Source organism: Lolium rigidum, chromosome 3 (assembly GCF_022539505.1).
Source record: "Lolium rigidum isolate FL_2022 chromosome 3, APGP_CSIRO_Lrig_0.1, whole genome shotgun sequence".
Taxonomy (NCBI): Eukaryota; Viridiplantae; Streptophyta; class Magnoliopsida; order Poales; family Poaceae; genus Lolium; species Lolium rigidum.
The window spans coordinates 148,304,530-148,324,363 of NC_061510.1; the positions used below are offsets into that span (position 1 = coordinate 148,304,530).

At 44.9% G+C, this 19,834-nt stretch overlaps 1 protein-coding gene and 1 long non-coding RNA gene across 2 annotated transcripts; one reads left to right on the forward strand and one right to left on the reverse strand.

Annotated features, from left to right (window-relative positions):
- Positions 1–8,835: 8,835 nt before the first annotated feature.
- LOC124698386 lies at positions 8,836–11,078 on the forward strand. Its single transcript, XR_007000950.1, has 3 exons — positions 8,836–8,983; positions 9,967–10,227; positions 10,625–11,078. It is a non-coding gene; the product is annotated as an uncharacterized LOC124698386 (long non-coding RNA).
- A 6,111-nt stretch (positions 11,079–17,189) lies between these two features.
- On the reverse strand, positions 17,190–19,264 carry LOC124698387. The gene is made up of 2 exons (XM_047230866.1): positions 18,092–19,264; positions 17,190–17,818 (listed from the first exon to the last, which is right to left on the reverse strand). The coding sequence occupies exons 1-2, from the start codon at positions 18,846–18,848 to the stop codon at positions 17,670–17,672; spliced, it is 906 nt and encodes a 301-aa protein (XP_047086822.1). The 5' UTR covers positions 18,849–19,264; the 3' UTR covers positions 17,190–17,669.
- Between the last annotated feature and the right edge of the window lie 570 nt (positions 19,265–19,834).

The window sequence follows — 19,834 nt, forward strand, 5'->3', positions numbered from 1 at the left end:
GATCCTTTTGCTTGACTCCGGTGATGGAGCGACGAGGATGGCGCGCGCCTTAGGCTTGTGGTATTGTCTATATTTGTCGCTAGATGATCTAAGTATTTGTTTGTAATTTTTATTATTTTTGGGGCCAGTGGTGGATCCAGAAAAATATGAGTGGGGCAAATCAATTGAGTGGGGGCATTTTTTGTATACATTTGCAAGGACTAAAGGAATTTGAAATTTGAGTGCGGGGCGCATGCCCCCACTCAGATACACTAAAGTTATTTATAGTACCGTTGATAATTGTTAATGGATCGGTGAAATTTTCGCAAAAACATGCTCCGTGTGTTTCACCTTGGTGTCGCCTCTTCCCCTACTCCAATGAGGAGAGATCTCCAATGAGTATATTGTATTAAAGTTTAATTTGTAGACTTATTTATCTCCTCCATTTTTATATATAAGGCCATCGAACATTTTGAAGTAAAATTTTGATTGATAATTTAACCAGATAATATTAGTTATATGTCACCAAAAATTTATCATTGGATTTATATTTGAATATGTTTCCAACGACATATTTGTGGTGCTATATGAGACCATCATACATTTTATATCAAATTGTTAGTCAAAATTTTGGCTCGAAATACGTAGTGACCTTTTATACAAAAATGGAGGGAGCATTAAAAGTGTGATTTGATATATTAAAGTAGTGTTGGACTAACGGATGATGCTTTTGCATTGGCCTAGCATCGAACCCTAGAAAATACCGAGTATAATACATTTTATATAGTTTTATATTATATGAGTTCAATTGGCGACCTAGATACCCACACAAGAATAGTAAACCGGTATGGAGGGAGTATTATTAAATGACTTGCTAATTAGTCTTAAAATTTGTAAAACATGGACTAAAAGTATGTTTTGGTAACTGAGGTCTACTTTTTTAGTTTCGCACCGGGCCTCCGATTTCTCAGGTACGGCCCTGCTATTCTGCTAGCTGATTGCAAGTATACGTACATGTACAACCCGGCTATTTCTTTCTACATCCGCACGCACGCATGTTTCGCCGATGGCTGCCGCCTCTGTTGCATGCACACAGCCAGCTCACTCATCCCGGTTGCTTGCCGCGAATTTTGTTTTAAGCCTGGATTTGCTGAAGTTGTTTTTGGTCCTAACCATAAACACGGTGCCCGACTCTATTCCCCATGTTGCAGTGTTCTTCTTCTTCGTCAGCCCACCTCAGATCCCTCACGCTCGGCAAGGAGCGGGTGGCCGAGGTCGAGAGCGGGCACCCATCTTGCTTGCAGCCCCATGGTCGTGTGTTTGTGTATAGTACGTCTCGGAGCAGAGTTCGTTTAGAAATTTGCCTCTCGTATACTGCTGATTTTGCAACGCCAAAAGGCCTCGTCTCTCGTCTACCCATCCCTATTGTGAGATTAAGCCATGTATGTATCAATTTAATTTAAAATATGCAAATTATTGATTAGATGGAATTTACATTCAGAATCAAAAGAAAACACGGTACAACGTTTTCAAGATTCAGAATCACAGACATAGGAGTAGTGTTCAGTGGCGTTGGGGAGGGAATCCTGGACGGCCTTCCCTCGACTGGTGTCGATGCCGCTGCTGCGGCCACCCGCTCATCTCCTCCCTGGCATTGGCATCTCTTCCTTTCCCTGCACCCCCAACACTGCTGCTCCTCCTCCCTTATACCCTTCCTCCGTCCGCGAGCCCGAGGGAGTCTTGGAAGGCGGTGAGACGCGCGCAGGTCTTGGATTCCCGAGCCCGAAGGCCTTTTCCTTGGCGGCCTCCTCAAAGCGCGCGGTGGCAAAATACGCTCAGAGCGTTGGCTCTAGGTGCGCGGCGGCGAGCTCACAGCGTTGGCCCTCCTCAAGGCGCGCGTGCATCAGCGGCGGCGGCGGAGACGTGGAGGGCCAGTGGGCCATCCTCGCTCGGACCCACCAATATTCTTAGTTTTGGCAAGTTCCGTTTCTTCCCCAAATCCCTTGCCAAATCGCTCAGCCTCCTCCCAAAATCTCAAATTTGGACACAAATTTCTGTATGAAATCAAGAGATACTGCAATGTGGAAGCACAAATTCAGTACCAATCCCATTCTGTCGGATGGATTTTGAGCACGAGCTCATCAGTTTGGGATAGCACAATGCTCGGCAACCTCTAACTCTAAGGCGAGTTCGTATTGTTCATTGTTGTCCTTCGAGCGGCACCTCCTATTTCAATCTCAGAGCCGTCGGTCTCCGCTGCCTCCGCGGCTCCCTCCATGCCGGACGTGAAGGGCGAGGCGAGATGCTGCCGGTGCGGAGCCGCGCCATGTTTAGGAAGAGCTGCAGTAGCCCCTCTCCATCGAGACCGATCACACCTTGCTCGGTGAGAGGCAGTGCGAGTAGGATCCGGAATTTGGCGGCGTTGGGGGCTGATGATGGGCGCGGCCCCTCCGGCCAATCAATTGGTTTGTACATGCATCACCGATGCTTATCAGACCAAGCTCTTGGAGGCGAGGGATTACCAGGATGGGGACGCATGCCGTGGTTGATTTGGATGGTAGAGAGCGGCAGCTTTCAAGGTCACTGCGGACGGTACCGATTTGAACCTGCGTGAACCACACGGACAAGATGGGAAAAAAACCGAAACGTTTTTTCCACTAACCGGTGGCAATGGTGGGTAATTTGTATCAACTTTGAGGGCAGTTTTAAGTTGGACGACGACTGAGGGAGAAACCTTTTTACTTTTATTATTAGGTATAGACTAGTAAACATGCCCGTGCGTTGCAACGGGATGAGATTTTTTTTTGTCTTGTAGAGAGCCATAATTCTTGATTAATTTTTTCATTACCCCACACGTAAAATTCACGAACATAGCCATGTAATTATATCTTCAAAACAACAAGATTCGACTTTCTTTAACCCTTATGAAACTATAGTTAACTTACATACAAAGAAATCAAATGCCATATCTTTTTATTCAAATATCTTCTAGGACCATGTGGATACCAAACCTTCGAATTGAAGCATTTTCATGAGTAACTCTAATTTTTTCACTCCCACTCAATGTAGGTTCTATAATATGACCAGTTCCTATGTGTATAAAAGAAAAAAGAAAAATATATAAACAAAACACAGGGCAAAACTTAAGCACTATTGCAATATGGTGCAAAAGCGGAGCAATTATGAACTTTTATGTTCTCCTCTCCTGTTGCATTTTGTTTCTCTTTCTATTATAACGGGCAGCGCTAGTGTTCAAATGCATTCGACATAAAATGACAACGGATAGGAAAAAACTAAAGAATACATGTACGTACATTGTAGCAATAAACTAATTTTATATTATTCAAGGAGTATAATGAGGCAGAGCTCTTGCATGCCAGTTTAAAAATAGATAAATGCCTTGACAATAAAAATGTAAAAGTTAAGCATACATATAACATGGTGCGAGCTGTTGCAATAGTCTAATTTTGATTTGTACAGGAGAGACTACTTCTAGCAATAGTACCATTTTTGTTCGGTTGTTCCACGCAGAGGCGATAATCTATGCTGGTCGGTGAGGACTTCCTGCTCCCACTGGTGGCCATAGTAATCAGCCGTGAGCGCTCAGAGCAGGACCGTTTGGTTGCCGCCGTCCCTCATGCAAACGCAAAGGCGGCCTCGTGTGCCTATCAGATTTGACAGGATGTACTCGCCCAGCTGTATTCAGGCAATGCGATGGTGGAGATCACCTCGTGGTCTCCGTCGAAAACGTGTACCGCCAACAAGAACAGCAACTACAGAGAGCCATTTTCCTTTGTGCACAAGTTCTCACCGTCGGCCCACTCTCGGGCAAAGGCAAAGCACAAGGCAAAATTGCCGCCGCTGCTGACAGATCGAGCGCGACAACACATGTCGCAACTCCTCAAGCAGTGGGGTCTGCTTTCGCTGTAATCCGCGAGGAACTCGCTGAGGTCAACACGAGCTGACCACGAAGAAGCTGGGTCTGGAAGGCTACTTGCTGTAGCTCAAGAAGGCCCTGAGGTAATTTACTGACAACACCGATGGGACGCAACCTCACTCGGTCATCATCGTCAAGGTCGATCGGGTGATTTAAGAGTTTCACAGGCAGCATGCCGGTCAGACACGAGGCCATGGAGCATTCATGCAGATCGCCTCCGAGGCTCTCGCTATCTCCGTGAAACAGCTCCACAAGTCTTTGATCGAGCAGGTCAAAAAGCCCGACAGATAAAGCCGAACCTGCTGCTACAGAGCGATCACCGTAAGCCAGCACTGCTCGAGTCTATTCTCTACCATCTATAGGCGATGACCACTCCTAGATCGATTCCTTCAACTGGAATATGCTGCTCGTTGAGGCAGAGACGGCCTTGTGGTCTGCTGGATGCAGGGACGGCTGTATCTACGGCGCCACAAAGCAGCCAACGGCCGACACGTACCGGCAGCCATCCGTATCGGCATGGAAGCGGCTCCGCGTCGCCAGCGTTGCCCGATCGAGCCTCACGCCGGCAGTGGTGATCTATCTTTTCCTTCCTGTTCGTCGTGTAGTCATCCCGTTCGTCGGCGGCGCGGCAAAGAAAGGCTCGATTGTTCTCCTCGTTTCCTGTCGTGCAGACGATCGTTCTCCTCGTTTATATACAGACAGATTTCCCTGAGGAGGGGGTTGATTTGATTTGGTACATAGGAATCGTATTCGTTTCGAACTGCGATCTGTTCCACGATACCTCCCTCTAGGCATTGGATTCCTAGAGACCTACGACTCGCGAAGGAGTTGTGGCACCACAAGACACGGAGCAGGCTATACCGACGAGTCTAACAAACGAAAAGAAGGAAAGGATTGATTCGTACGGACGAAAGCGTAAAGTGGGTTGGACGAAAGCGCAAAGGGGTTTGCTCCGGTACAACCCCCTCCCCTCCAAACTTAATGAAGGTAAATATTCTCTTTAGCCCTTAATTACCTAATTATTTGCGTGAGCCCCAAATCTTTAATCACGGCGTGGGTCGAGTTTATCCTGGAGAATGACAACGAAACCTACCAGTTGATCGATTCAAGTGCGCTGCATTCGTGTGTGTGCTAGCTACAAAGCAACGAAAGAGTAAAGACAGTAGTTGATTGAGTAGCTAGCTAGCTTGGCTATGTAGTATAATCACCGGACGGCCGGGGGCCAGCTTTGTCCGCTTTGGACAGCGGAGAGTCGCTCGACTACGTCGTCATTTTCATTGCCGGACAATACTCAGCGACAGAGGCTTCGTCATCTTTCACTTTGTACAGATCGAGGTCCCCACCGGCTCTCTGCTCACAATTACCGGCTTCGCCTCCTCTACTTGCAGACACCAGAGCTCGTGCCGGCCACCACCTGCTAGTGCATCACTTACCACCGGCGAGAGCAACACGGGATGCCGGCTACCAATGCCCAGGACGCTCCACCGCGGTGAGGGAGGGCTGCCGCAATCGGCAAGCCGATGGCGCGTGCGCTGTCGCCGTCAACTCCCATCGTGTTAGCGCTCGTCACGCTCCGCGCTGCAGACTATCCGTTCCTTTTCATGAACTCTGCATTCACCGGAAAGAAAAAGTTGCACGGTGTCCGTCGTCAAGGTAGCGTCGTGGAAATCATGTCCTATGTTTTTGGTGATATACGTAGGTAGAAGAGCCATATTTGTAATACACGTTTTAGTAGGGTTAGATCTTATTTACAAATCAACTAAACACCTCAGTTATGAAGAGGTACGATTTAATCTCCACCGTTTATATTACTGAGTTTGGGGGAGGGGTTGTACCGGAGCAAACCCCAAGCGCAAAACGATGGACCAAACCAAGGAAACGTTAGCTCCTTTATTATTACTAGCAAAAGTGCCCGTGCGTTGCACCGGAGAACAAATACTCAAAAGCTTCCCGCGTTGAAACTTCTCCTATTTGTTACCATCGTTGATGATGCTCACATTTTTTTTCTATTCATGATGAAAATTATCATGACTACAAGCCCATCGTTGTACTGACTTGTAATAATTTTTATTAAGATATGAATTCAAAATAATTTACCGTTAGTACAAACATAATATTATTATATATCTTTGCACGCAACATTTACCAATCAAAATCAAGCTAGAAAGAATAAATGTAAATATTCGAGAAAATTAGAAATTTGAAGAGAGACATGAATATTTCATGTTGCAGCATAAAGATTTAATAATAAAATCATGGATGTTACGTCCAAATTCATGAGCAGCCAATTGTCGGTTGCCATGCCAAGCCGCCAACAGTGCGGCCTTCTCAAGTATCCCAACACCTGCTACATCCCTCTGGCTGACGTCTCCCGCTGGGGTTCTCTCCCCATGAGCCTACTTCCCTCCCTCCAGTTGAGGTCTCCCGCTCCTATGGTGCATAATTAATACAGGTGTGTGATGTAGTCAATCAGATATACTTTCGTGGAGACGACTCATCCATTAGATCGGCTTATTGTGACATGCAACATTTGGTGAATTTTGTTATGATATTTTAGGTTCCATGCTCGATAATAAAATATACTCCATGTGGTAATAAAATATACTCCATGTGGTATTCGTCTCCAGGTTTATTGCTGTCGCCGTCGTTTCTAAAAGCACCTCTAATGTTTTATTTTCTTTTGAGTGTAACCTCTAATGTTTTATTCATGCAGGCTAAAAAAAATCCACAACAATGCTTAGAAAAAAATAATTGGACAAAGATCCAAATTTAAAAACAAACTAAGAAAAAATAGGGAGAAGACTCCCACATGGCCAGGCACCCAGCCCAGTCGGCAGTCCCATCCGGCCCAAGCCCATCTAGGGTGGAAACCCTAAATCGGCCACCACCCTCTCCCTGGCATTTTTACACCCCACTCCCGCCGCCGCCCCCCATCTCTTTTCTTTTACCGGCAGGTCCTCCCACCTAGTACCATATCTCTTCTCTCCCCAGCAGCCCCGAGCCCCTGCTGCTCGCCTCCACCTCCCGCGAGAGCCGCCACCTCCTTCTCCGGTGGCCGCTCCCACGAGCCCCGCCTCTCTGCTTCTCCTGCACAGCCAGAGGCGCCCCTGCTCCTCCCCTCACGCGTGGCGGCTTCCCCGAGCTCGACGCCCCAATCCGCGCCGCTGCCTACTGCTGCCAGAGACCCACTACGCAGTCGCTGCTGCGTCGTCGACTTCACCCCGCGCACACATCGACCACAGACTCCTCGCGCGACCGAGCCTCTTTTTGGCACCCAGCGCCATCAGACTCCATAGCTGAGGACGCCCGCCCAGGGCAAGTATTCTGTTCGTGGGTGAAGCCGACCCGCTGGCGTATGGAGGTGGAGCCTCCCCCATCTCTCTTGTGCTTCGAATCTTAGCATATATCCGACCTTCCCTTCTCCCATCTCCGAGCCCCCCTTTTCTTAAATTCGTGCCTGTCCCACCGATTCTCAGAGTCCCACAAATTCTCACAGCATATCCGACCTTCTCCTTCTCACTTCTTTGAGCTCTCCCTCTGAATTCCCACAGCATATCTTGGCGCTTGTCTCTCTAGTGTAATTGCTTGCTGATGATTGCAATTTCCGAGCGTATATAAACCGTATGAACTCGCTACTAAGTATCGATGTGGGACTATTTGACAGGGAATATGAATACCTTTTCTTGGCCGGGAACCACCCTATTTATTTTAAAAGCCCAGATTTGAGAGCCAAATCAAAGCCCAAGAGCACTCCCTATCTTCGGCGCTGGACGGCATACAGTAGGGGATTAACAGGGTCGCGGGCGGCCTATGTTTTTTCCCCCGATCGGAACTAAACCAACCATTATTTTGCTTTTCACTTGGTGGTGGCAGCGGCCGTTATTTTCACCGAAACTTGGGGCAAATCCAAAACGGACGAAAAAAGAGGGGAGAAACCTTCCTTCCTTTATTAGTAGGTAAAGATAATGTGTAATTAGTTCCACTCTCTGGTCAATATAGGCTCCAGCAGCTCACTTTTTATGAACAATACCGATGTGACATAAGTTTAAATTAGAAGTTCGGGTTAGAAATAAGCGCAAACGATTTTACCAGAGTAAATCATTTGCACAATAGAAATTCCCAAATGATTTACTTCTGCCTGCTCGTATGCCACATTTTTGGCCCATGGGGTCCAACTAATCCCCCTCTTTCTGGTATAAAATAGGACAAGTAATCTTATCCAGTCTCACTCCAATCCACTCCACAAAACTCCACAGCCGCCTCCTCTGCTGTGCAAGGGACGGCAAGGAAGGAGGTGGTGGCCTTTTAAACAGCGGCGGCAAGCAAAGCGGCAGGGGGTGTTGGCTGCAATAACACCGGTGCGGATGGCCACACAGACTGGTCGACGGGACGCTTCACTTCGCCTGGGAAACCCGCCAGGCCATTAACGTCACTTGACCAGAGGTAGGCGACTGATTTTAGAATTTCGTGTTAATGACGCGTTAGATCCGCCACTCACCGCCACGCTTCTCGCTGTGTTCGGCGTGCCCGAAGTGTCTCCTGTGGACCAGGGACGGCCTCGGTACGCCAAACCCTATATTAGACCGCGCCTGATGAAAGAAGGTTTTAAAACGTAATCTGTCCACCGCACCTCAAAATCCTTTTAGGAGATGCTTTTAGCTTCAGAGAGCAGGCGGATCCACCGGCGGAGACAAGGTTCGTATACACGACACGACAGCAAGCCAAAACACTGTTTGGTGGATCTACCACGAAGGGATGGTGTGGCTGCACAGTGGGGAGACGATCCAACGGCCCGCGCGTCAACGGCCTTTAGATCTAAATTGTGACTACACTCCACTTTACTTCCGTGCCCTAGCTGCATTGTTCACGCGGGCGAAATGGCTGGCCGACGCCTCTTTCCCCCGGCAGCGGCAACCCCGTTTGAGGACGATAATCTCCTCGATGAGATCCTCATCCGCCTCCCCGCGCTGCCAGCCTCCCTCCCCGGCGCCTCGCTCGTCTGCACGCGCTGGCGCAGCGTCGTCTCTGACCCCGGCTTCCGACGCCGATTCCGCGAACGCAACCCAGGTCTGGATCTGTAGGAGCATCTGTTTTACTGATCGCTCCAGTTGCGGCTGCGTATTTTGTACTTCTATAGGAACATCAGCGGTACTTGCGGTTACTTCCGGTATGATCATCTGCTTCAGGCAGGGGCGGAGACAGTATTGAGCATTAAGGAGAGCCAAGCATGGTAATCCTCAGTAAATGGTAAATAGGAGTAGTACCTGTGGCCAACCGAGCATTCTCAACCAAATTCTTTGCATAATTGATTTTAAATCGGTAACCATGAGCGACCCACTGAAGCCAAGCCTCGAACACAGGTGTGGTCTGGGTTATAGAGCAGCGCCTCTAGCCAATGCATGCTTGGTTCTGAGTTTTTTTTCCCATAATTATTGAATTGAATTTTGCTAAATTCGGAAAATTATTTGAAGTATAACTGAATTTTATGATATTATTAATTCATAATTGTTGTGCAGATTTTTTTTTCTTAATACGAGATAGATAGCAGATGGAGATTTGGGACAACCACAGATAAAATTCTATTCCCGAACGAACTAAAATGTCAAATAAGTAGTTCAAGTGGCACATTTGAGAACTTACAATGCTAATTTCATTCATTCATTATGGTTATCTATTTTCATCTTGCCTATAATATTAAATCCATAATGCTGACTTGGTTTGAAGAGATCTCATTTTTGCCGATTCTAGAAGAATCCCGCTGCTATATTATATTATGTGCACATTTGGAACCTGGTGGCCTGTTTCTTGCAGTCATTTACCCATTAGAACACATGGATTGGTATTTTGTTATATTAATCAAGATTCATCAAAGTTCAGTGCCACTAGAATGCTATATTAACCAGTCACTTGTTCTATGCTAATATCAGATGCTTATGGGAATAAGTTCTGTTTTGAATTGCAAATTCCTTGGTTCATAATTTTATGTTTGCTATTTACAGAAAAGTTTCCTTTTTCCTCTAAACATAACGATCTTGGTGATGTCAATGCAGCTCTTCTGGAAATATCATGGCATTACATAGACCCCCAAGGAGTTGTGCAAGGGCCATTTGCAATGCATCAGCTCTGCAGTTGGCTGAAGGCTGGTTACTTCTCTAAGGACTTCAGAGTGTGGAGAACAGACCAAACAATGGACCAAGCTATCTTGCTAGTACAAGCTGCAAAAATGATAGACTACTTGCGGCTTGGAAATGAAATTGAGTTAATCAATCTTGATTAGTCTTAGTCGGACTATTATGTGCACTTGTTTAAGAGTAAGTTCATACTTCATCTTGGAGGACACCCCAACAGAGGCTCCAATTTTATGAGTTATGCTAGAGCTGCACTTAAGTTTCTCAATGTTAGGTTAAGTATCTGTTGTTTTAGCATAATTAATCCTTAAGGATTCCCCACTATCCTTATCTTTAACGCACAAATCGCTCATTGTAATCCAATCGTTATATGATCAAATCATATAACTAGAATGCTATATTAACCAGTCACTTGTTCTATGCTAATATCAGATGCTTATCGGAATAAGTTCTGCTTTGAATTGAAAATTCTTTGGTTCATAATTTTATGTTTGCTATTTACATAACAGTTCCCTTTTCCTCTAAACATAATAGTTTCCCTTTTCCTCTAAACATAACGATCTTGGTGATGTCAATGCAGCTCTTCTGGAAATATCATGGCATTACATAGACCCCCATGGTGTTGTGCAAGGGCCATTTGCAATGCATCAGCTCTGCAGTTGCCTGAAGGTTGGTTACTTCCCTAAAGACTTCAGAGTGTGGAGAACGGGCCAAAGAATGATAGACTACTTGCGGCTTGGAAATGAAATTGAGATAATCCATCTTGATTAGTTCTTAATCGGACTATTATGTGCACTTGTTTAAGAGTAAGTTATACTTCATCTTGGAGGACACCCCAACAGAGGCTCCATTTTTAGGAGTTATGCTAGAGCTGCTCTTAAGTTTCTCAATGTTAGGTTAAGTATCTGTTGTTTTAGCATAATTAATCCTTAAGGATTCCCTGCTATCCTTATCTTTAACGCAGAAATCGCTCATTGTAATCCAATCGTTATATGACAAACCAATTATAACCGTTGGTGTCAGAGGATTCATATTTTAGCAGTTACATGTGATTTTGCCTGAAGGCAGCTTGCCACACATTCGACTGAATCCAGAATAAAATCTGCAGTAAATGCCAGCCACGTCCAGCACAGTGAAAATGCAGCCAAGCCTCGAACACAGGTGGTCTGGGTTAGAGCATCTCTCTGCCTCGAACAGAGCCTGTAAACGGGCCAAAATCGAAAAATAACCGCCAGTTTACGGGTTCGGGCTGAAATTTCGCGCCGATCAGTGATCGTAAAAGGACCAAAACCTCAAAATGGCCTGTATTTGTAGGGGTCAATCGAGCGAACCAAACGCTTGATCCCTATCTAGGGTGCGCTGAAATTTCAGCTGACGCAACCGCTCGCTCGCTCCTTCCCCGCGCCGCCACCACACTCCACACTCCACCGCCGCCGTCCCGCCCGAGGTAGCGCAGGTCGCCCCGCACCCCACCCGCTGTTCCTCGACCAACTCTGGCTGCCGCCCCCACCGCCGCTCCGTCCGAATCGAGGATGCGCTCGGGCGACGAGTTCGATCTGTCGGATTCGTTGAGCTCCGACGATTCCGACCTCGACGAGCTGCTCCAGGACGACGAGATGGAGGCCACCATGCTCCTCCTCTCCGTCAAGGACCTGGAGGACCGCGCGAAGCTGCTGAATCGGAGGCGCGGCTCCGTGTTCGGCCGGAACCACATCCAGCGGAATCGCCTCCTCGGCCACGAGCAGCTGATGGAGGACTACTTCGCCGAGGTACCTACCTATCCTCCCCATCTATTCCGTAGGAGGTATCGCATGCGGCGTAGCTTGTTCGTCCGAATCGTCAAGGCCTGCGAAGCCAATTCGAATTACTTCAAGCAACGTAGGAATGCCGCCGGGGTGATGGGTTTCAGCGCTTTCCAAAAGATCTCTGCTGCCATCAGGGTCATTGCGTATGGCATCCCTGTGGATTACACCGACGAGTATCTTCGAATTGGCGAAGATACTACCTCGGAGTCGGTCCGCAGGTTTTCTCGCATGATTATCAAGTTGTTTAGGCCTACGTATCTCCGAGCTCCCAATGAGGATGACACCAAACGGTTGATGGAGATAAATGAGAAAAGTGGTTGGCCTGGCATGCTTGGTAGTCTTGATTGTATTGGCATGGCCAGTACTGTGGCAAAAGCAAAGATGCAACCATTGTACTTGAGGCCGTTGCATCACAAGATTTGTGGATTTGGCACTTTTTTTTGGTTTGCCGGGACACTCAATGACATCAACGTGCTGCAAAGGTCTCCTTTGTTTGCCAAATTAGCAAATGGGGAAGCACCCACTCGCAACTACAAGGTCATGAATATTGAGTACATAATAGGATATTACCTAGCCGATGGCATCTATCCGGATTGGGTAACTTTTGTTAAGTCTGTCAAGGATCCCCAAGATAGAATAGAAATTGAATTTGCCAAGACTCAAGAAGCAGCTCGCAAGGACATTGAGAGAGCTTTTCGTGTTTTGCAAGCAAGGTTTGCTATTGTTCGTGGCCCAGCCCAATTTTGGGACAAGAAAACACTTGTCAACATCATGACATGTTGTGTGATTCTTCACAACATGATCATCGAGGATGAAAGAGAGTTGAGCGTGTCCTGCTTCTATGACAATGTTGGCTCCCGAGTGGAACCCCAACACAATCTGGATCGCATTGAAGCTTTCCTTGAAACACATCGGCAGATTGAGAATGCCAATACCCATGCCCAGATCGTCTATGATCTGAAGATGCACCACTGGCAGCGAAATGGCCGTCGCCTTTGATCCTACCATTCCATTCATTTGTTTGTCACATGTATCATTGTTGAGACATTCGTGCATTTTTCCAATTTTCCCGAAGTTGTTGTAATTTGGTTGAGGCATTTTACATTTGTTCAATTTTCCCAAAACTGTTGTAATAATTTGGTTCAGACAATTATTTATGTGTTGTAATAATTTTGATGATTATTTGATTAATTATGATAGATCGTTGTATGTGTTGCATATGAATTCTATGAAAAATCCTGCCTTTACGGGTTCGGAACCCGCATGCGCAGAACAGAGACCGTAAACCGAAACTGAAAAACAGAATATTCTGTTTTTCAGTTTTCGTTATGGGCTCTATTTTGCGCCTACCATTTTCCGGCCCGTAAACACGAGTTCGATGCACTGAACTCGTGTTTTTCGGTTTGCGTTTTTACGGGCTCTGCTAGAGATGCTCTTACAGAGCATCGCCTCTAGCCAAGGCATGCTTGGTTCTGAGTTTTTTTTTTCATAATTATTGAATTGAATTTTTGCTCAATTCGGAAAATTATTTGAACTAAATATATGATATTATTAATTCATTATTGTTGTGCAGATTTTTTTCTTAATACGAGACTAGTAAGATTGCACGTGCAATGCATGATCTGTATTATTGATCAATATATATAAAATCAATATATTTAAAAATTCACATAAGCATAAAAATATTACATTTAGTTGCAAAATATTTCAATTCAACCTCATTTGAAGCAAAACATTAAAAATAATGTCCACAAATATGACTTTAGTGCTCATAGCTGCATCCATTTCACTACTCAACCATAGAGAGAGGTCCACCCTTACCACGGTGAAAAAATACTCCAACTTTCTATGATAAAAATACATCAACTTCCCTGTTAGAAGTCTACAATCAGGAAAAACAGAACTTCTCTGAATAAGAAAAAAACAACAAATGGAATACATCTGCAATTTAAATAGACAACACTTGTGGCATATAGTGAAGACAACATGATACACATTGAGTAGGGAAACTCTTGATAAACATCCCTTAAGATCAAAACTGCCAAGCCGTGTTCACTATCCACGATTACAATCTAAATCCTGCTACAAGGAGTTACAAAATTAAATTTGTACACAACACAGGTTGAAAGAACAAATCTTCACAATTTTTTTAATCATAATCAAAACTTCACCAAGAGTTTCAACTCATGTCAACACTTTACGCATAGTCCCAACATCCTATCTTGCCCAAACAACCTAGAGGGTCCCAGCAAAGGAAGTGTCGCTCCTCCGGCTTGGAACTCGTCCCACCCTCTTTCCATAGTTCTTAAGCATCTCAAGTAGCTCCTGCGGTGCCACCGCTCCCACCACAAGCTCTGCCATCTCCCACCTCACATGACTCAACTACCTCCAAGACCAAGAGAAGCGAGGCAAGTAATTAGTGCTGGACCAGGGACACGCAAAAACTCGAGAGATCTGTGATTAGAAAATCATGGCGATTGCTGTCTGAACATACATGCTAAAGAACCACATGTTCAGGACTGAAGCTCTGAATTAAGATCTCTGATAAACAACTTGTATTTCACATTTGAGCATGTGTTGCCATTTATGATGCAACCAGGACGATCAGATAAATTACAAAAGAATATAGCAAAAGCAGAATAACAAAAAGGGTAGGAAATTGAGAAGAACTTGTAATTCCGAGTTGAGGTGTGTTACCATTTATGTTGTAACCAGGACAATCAGATAAATTACTAACGAATAGAGCAGGACCAGAATTATGGGGTTGTTGGATCAAAATGGGGCAATCTGTTCAAATATTAAACTTGCTACAGCATGCAATGATGCTAACCATGTCTTCTTTTCAGTTGTAAAGATCATCTAGACTCTAGAGAACATGTCCGCCATGTTTAATGTGAAAATAAAAGCAACACGTGGAGATAGTAGCTACCTTAATCCATGCCGAGATGCAGAATCTTCAAAGAACCATCGGGATGGGCACGGTATGAACTTTTCTCTTGCCGGCTCAGGTTCTGCATTTTCTGAAGATAATTATAGTGCCGTGGAAAGATATGTATTTTCTAGCTTGTTGCAGTATCAGAAAGGTGGATCCACCTGGAAATCAATAAACAGTATTTTTATTGCACATGCTTGCACTGGTAAAATATCTAATAGAGATTTAGGAATCACCTTCAGTTGAATAGCTTGATTGCGAGCTTAAACATACCATTAATGAGTTGGCTTCTCATCTGCACTCGTAGGATTGCCATTGCCTGCTCACTGCACTTGTCTATCCAATAATCTCCCAAAACTTGAGGCCTTGTTTGATTCATAGGAATGTTGGAGGAAAACCAAAGGAATAGGAAATTTTCCTTTGGTGGTACTATTCATCCATTTGATTCAAAGGATTGGGGTGTAGGAAAAGTGTAGGAATTTTTCTTCGGTTTAGGTTTCATAGGGAAATCAAAGGAATTTCACAATCCACTCAAACCTCTTTTTTACATTCCTACGCACAAAGAACGAGACAAAGGTCATAAGTTGCATGATAATAACCTAATCTTACCTTTACATTTATTCTAATCATGATTTAATTATTGGTTTAAGGATTCATGTGTTTTTCTATTCCTGTGAATCAAACACCCAACTTCACAAATTCCCGTGCTTTCACAACCCTATGGGATTACACGTGCATTCCTATCCTGTTCCTGCATTTTTCCTACTCCTACGTTTGAGAAATCCTGCGATCCAAACATGCCCTGTATGTTTTAGATAGACAAACCTCTCACAAGTGCAGCAATCCATGTCATAGCACATGAATAAAAAATTCTATGTTCGGAAATGCCTTTCCTGCAGAATGGCTTCCATGTGTCGATGGGGAAAAATAGCTACAATCTTGGTAATAACTGCCTTTTAAATAATATTTTTCCTCCTCTATAGCACATACATCTGACAACATTTCGTGTCCTTTCCGTTTATCCAATGTAGTACCTTTTAACTGAAAAGGTTATCATCAATAAAGCCATATATAAAAATTAGGTACATCTTTAGTTCTGGTAAAGCCATATCACAAGAAGCATTTGAAGACAATATCATAAAACAGATACATCCACTATTTCAGACTAGTATTTGTGAGTAAAAAAAATATTGAAGACGATATCATAAAGCAGATAGCTGACCCATACAAGCATTATGGATTGGTATGTCTCTTCTTCAGCCATGAGTGTAGATCAACTCAAAATGTATCTAGCAAAGCTATGCCTGACTGAATGAGAAAACAGCCAACTGGGATCTTCACCATTCAGGCATGGAAATCTACTGACATGTATAGTAAAGGAATTAAGATCACAACGGAACCCAGGATTAACATAGCAGATCACGTAAAAGTTAGTGCTAGGAGCTGAGGCCCCCACTAAAATACAAGAATAATTGAGCAATGTCAGCAGGATGAATAAAGAACTTGAAAATGACTAATACCTGTTTTTTTCAGGAATCATGAATGCACTTTTAGTACCAAAAATGGTGAAGAATTAAAAGAACTCACACCACGCCATTGAGACTTGGCATTTAAAGAACATGCATTTCGACGAAAAAATATGTACTGAGTGCAGTGAACTAAAACACTACCTCCTTCATCAAAGCGGTAAATGCATCCTTTGACAAGCCAAATCCAATATCAGAAATCTTTGCAGCAACAGCTGGTGTAGGTACTTATTTTGATTGTCTGAAACCCAAAAAGGATAATGTCAAACGAATTACCTTCGATCTAGAAACCCAGTCCAATATGACAAAATATAATCAACATAAAAGTAACACATAAGCGTACCAGTACAAAGGGAATTTTGCTTTGCAACAACATGATCAGAACTTGATGAGATCATGACACACCCCCTGCAATATGCCCTTTCGCACTGTCGTTACCAGCGGCTTCGTCCAATCTCACATTAGGCTTCTCGGAGACGATCGCCGGTGGAGCCCTGCTAGGGGCTGCGGTAGTTGGCCCTCGCAGCTGCTGTCAGGGGAGGCGGTAGCCTGGCCCTTGAGGATCGCGTGGATATCGTGCCGCACCTCCTCATCCTTCTGCTCGCGATCTAGCACTGCCGTGCAGCATCACCTCCGCTTGGGCTTGCCACCGCGTGGAGACGGAAGATGGAGGCGGGTAGAGTGCGGCGTGGAGACGGAACGTGGAGCGGGGTCAGTCGACGGTAATTGCTAAGCGCACTTTTAAGTCAGATTTAGGGTAATCATGACGGTTGGATGTAATCAAGCGGGGTGATGTAGTGGTGTTAATTCTCTGCGTACGTTAGGTGGGGTGTACCTAGGAAAGAAAATGTTTTCTCTTTTATAAGAAATATAGATATAGATACATGATGAAACTTTGACAAACAGGATGACGATCGATGTAGAGACATTCATCAGTGTTAAACCTAAGCAGATATGCTAGTCCCTATATTTGGTTACTCGAGTTCCAAGTCCATATCATCACCATCATCAGTTCCCGTGACCCCCTTCTCTTGTTCACCAACCAAGGATGCAACCCTGAACAGTTTCTTGGGAGTTTCTGACTCCAGCGACGCTCCTAGCCTTTTCAGGTCTCCCTTCTCACCTGCGCCAGCAAATACATGTAACAAATCTATCAACCAATTTGGTTTACAGAATAATCACAAAACAATCAGTATCACCAATCTATCAACCATTTTGTACTATCCTAAGTCCACCATTCGCATATCAGAGCCACATGCTTTGAGGGTACTTTATTAGATACTTTGACAAACAGGATGACGATCTATGTAGAGACATTCATCAGTGTTAAACTTAAGCAGATATGCTAGTCCCCATATTTGGTTACTCGAGTTCCAAGTCCATATCATCACCATCATCAGTTCCCGTGACCCCTTTCTCTTGTTCACCAACCAAGGATGCAACCCTGATCAGTTTCTTGGGAGTTTTTGACTCCAGCGACGCTCCTAGCCTTTTCAGGTCTCCCTTCTCACCTGCGCAAGAAAATACATGTAACAAATCTATCAACCAATTTGTTTTACAGAATAATCACAAAACAATCAGTAGCGCCAATTTATCAACCATTTTGTATTATCCTAAGTCCACCATTCGCATATCAGAGCCACAGGCTTTGAGGGTACTTTATTAGATGGGTTGCTGCTAATTTAGTTATAGAACACCAAATTAAGGGGATTTTAACATGCTTTGGTTACCTAAATGTCCTAAGGTGGTAGAAAATGAGATGAAAACATGCAAGCTTATATTACCAGTAGATGCAGTCGCAGCAACGTTGTTGAGGTGATCAGAGATGGTGCTGTAGATTAGTGCCGTGCGTCTTCCGACGCCAAGATGGATGACTCCTTGCAGCTCCTTGTTCTCAATGTCGACAGCAATCATCCACAATTGTCTATCCATGATATTTTGCTTAGCCATTAAGCAGACAATGTTGTCTTGGTGTAAGCTCAACGCGGGCTTCTCAACAAAGAGAGAGCCAAGAGTCTGCTTGCCGTCACCATGGTCCAGCAGTCCTGAAAGCTCGATGCTGCCATGAACTGACAGTTCGCTAGCATCGACCGTGGAGTCTTTTTCCCAAGGATTGACCTGGCCCCAAGGACTCTTGGTCACTGTGGTAGTACTGAACGTCTCAATGCTCCAATCCACAGATAAGGGACACACCACGTAAGCAAACTTGATGCGAATAGTCTCGCTGGAAATGTGAAAAGTCAAATCATGAGGCATGTACGGGTAGGCATCCGGCAATGGTTGGAAGAGTTCTTCTGATGGCAGAGGGATATAGTGGAGTTCCGGGCTTTCCCGGCCGTCAAGAACGTCGCAGATGAGGATGCCCTTAGAAAAGTCGACGAACGCAACGGAACCACCGCCAAGGGGGGTCGCCTTGGCCGATATGTAGCCCTCAGAGTCAACGGCAGCATCCTCAGTTAACGAGGGCCTCCTGACGGTCCAACTTTTCGTCTTGGAGCTGAATACGTAGAGGTCAAACACTCCTTCGGCCTGCAAGGACATGGTTAGTGCGGCGATGTGGTAGTCGCCGCTGCCGCCGTGGGAGGGCAGGGAGGCCGACCGCACAGCCTTGGTCGACCAAGCGCATGTCGCTGGGCTGAGGGATCAGCTCGAGCAACCGATCGTTATCGCCGCCCTTGTCGACACCGGGTTGGTACATGAAGAAATCTGCTGATTTAGAATTTTTCTTGGAGAAGGCGATGCTGAGGAGGACAAGGCCGTCGTGCGTGGAGACGACCATGGGCTGCTGTGTGAAATAGGTATGGGAGCACCAGGCGAGGATACAGGAGATGCGAGGAGGGGGGGCGACGAACAAGGTGACCTGAATGGAAACCTCGTCGTGCTCGGGGTAGTCGTACCATGCGGTTGTGGCGTTGGTGTGGTCGCCGAGGAAGAGCTTGCGGTCGAGGAGGCAGCTCTCAAGGGCAGGGCCGTACCTGAGAAATCGGAGGCCCGGTGCGAAACTAAAAAAGTAGACCTCAGTTACCAAAACATACTTTTAGTCCATGTTTTACAAATTTTAAGACTAATTAGCAAGTCATTTAATAATACTCCCTCCATACCGGTTTACTATTCTTGTGTGGGTATCTAGGTCGCCAATTGAACTCATATAATATAAAACTATATAAAATGTATTATACTCGGTATTTTCTAGGGTTCGATGCTAGGCCAATGCAAAAGCATCATCCGTTAGTCCAACACTACTTTAATATATCAAATCACACTTTTAATGCTCCCTCCATTTTTGTATAAAAGGTCACTACGTATTTCGAGCCAAAATTTTGACTAACAATTTGATATAAAATGTATGATGGTCTCATATAGCACCACAAATATGTCGTTGGAAACATATTCAAATATAAATCCAATGATAAATTTTTGGTGACATATAACTAATATTATCTGGTTAAATTATCAATCAAAATTTTACTTCAAAATGTTCGATGGCCTTATATATAAAAATGGAGGAGATAAATAAGTCTACAAAT

What these genes read in the sequence shown, in the direction of transcription:
- LOC124698387 (XM_047230866.1), bottom strand. Translation starts at nt 18,848, where the DNA reads ATGTCCTTGCAGGCCGAAGGAGTGTTTGACCTCTACGTATTCAGCTCC. An exon ending in TGCTGCGACTGCATCTACTG is followed by an intron (nt 17,819 to 18,091) that starts GTAATATAAGCT and finishes TTTCTTGCGCAG; the next exon opens with GTGAGAAGGGAGACCTGAAA.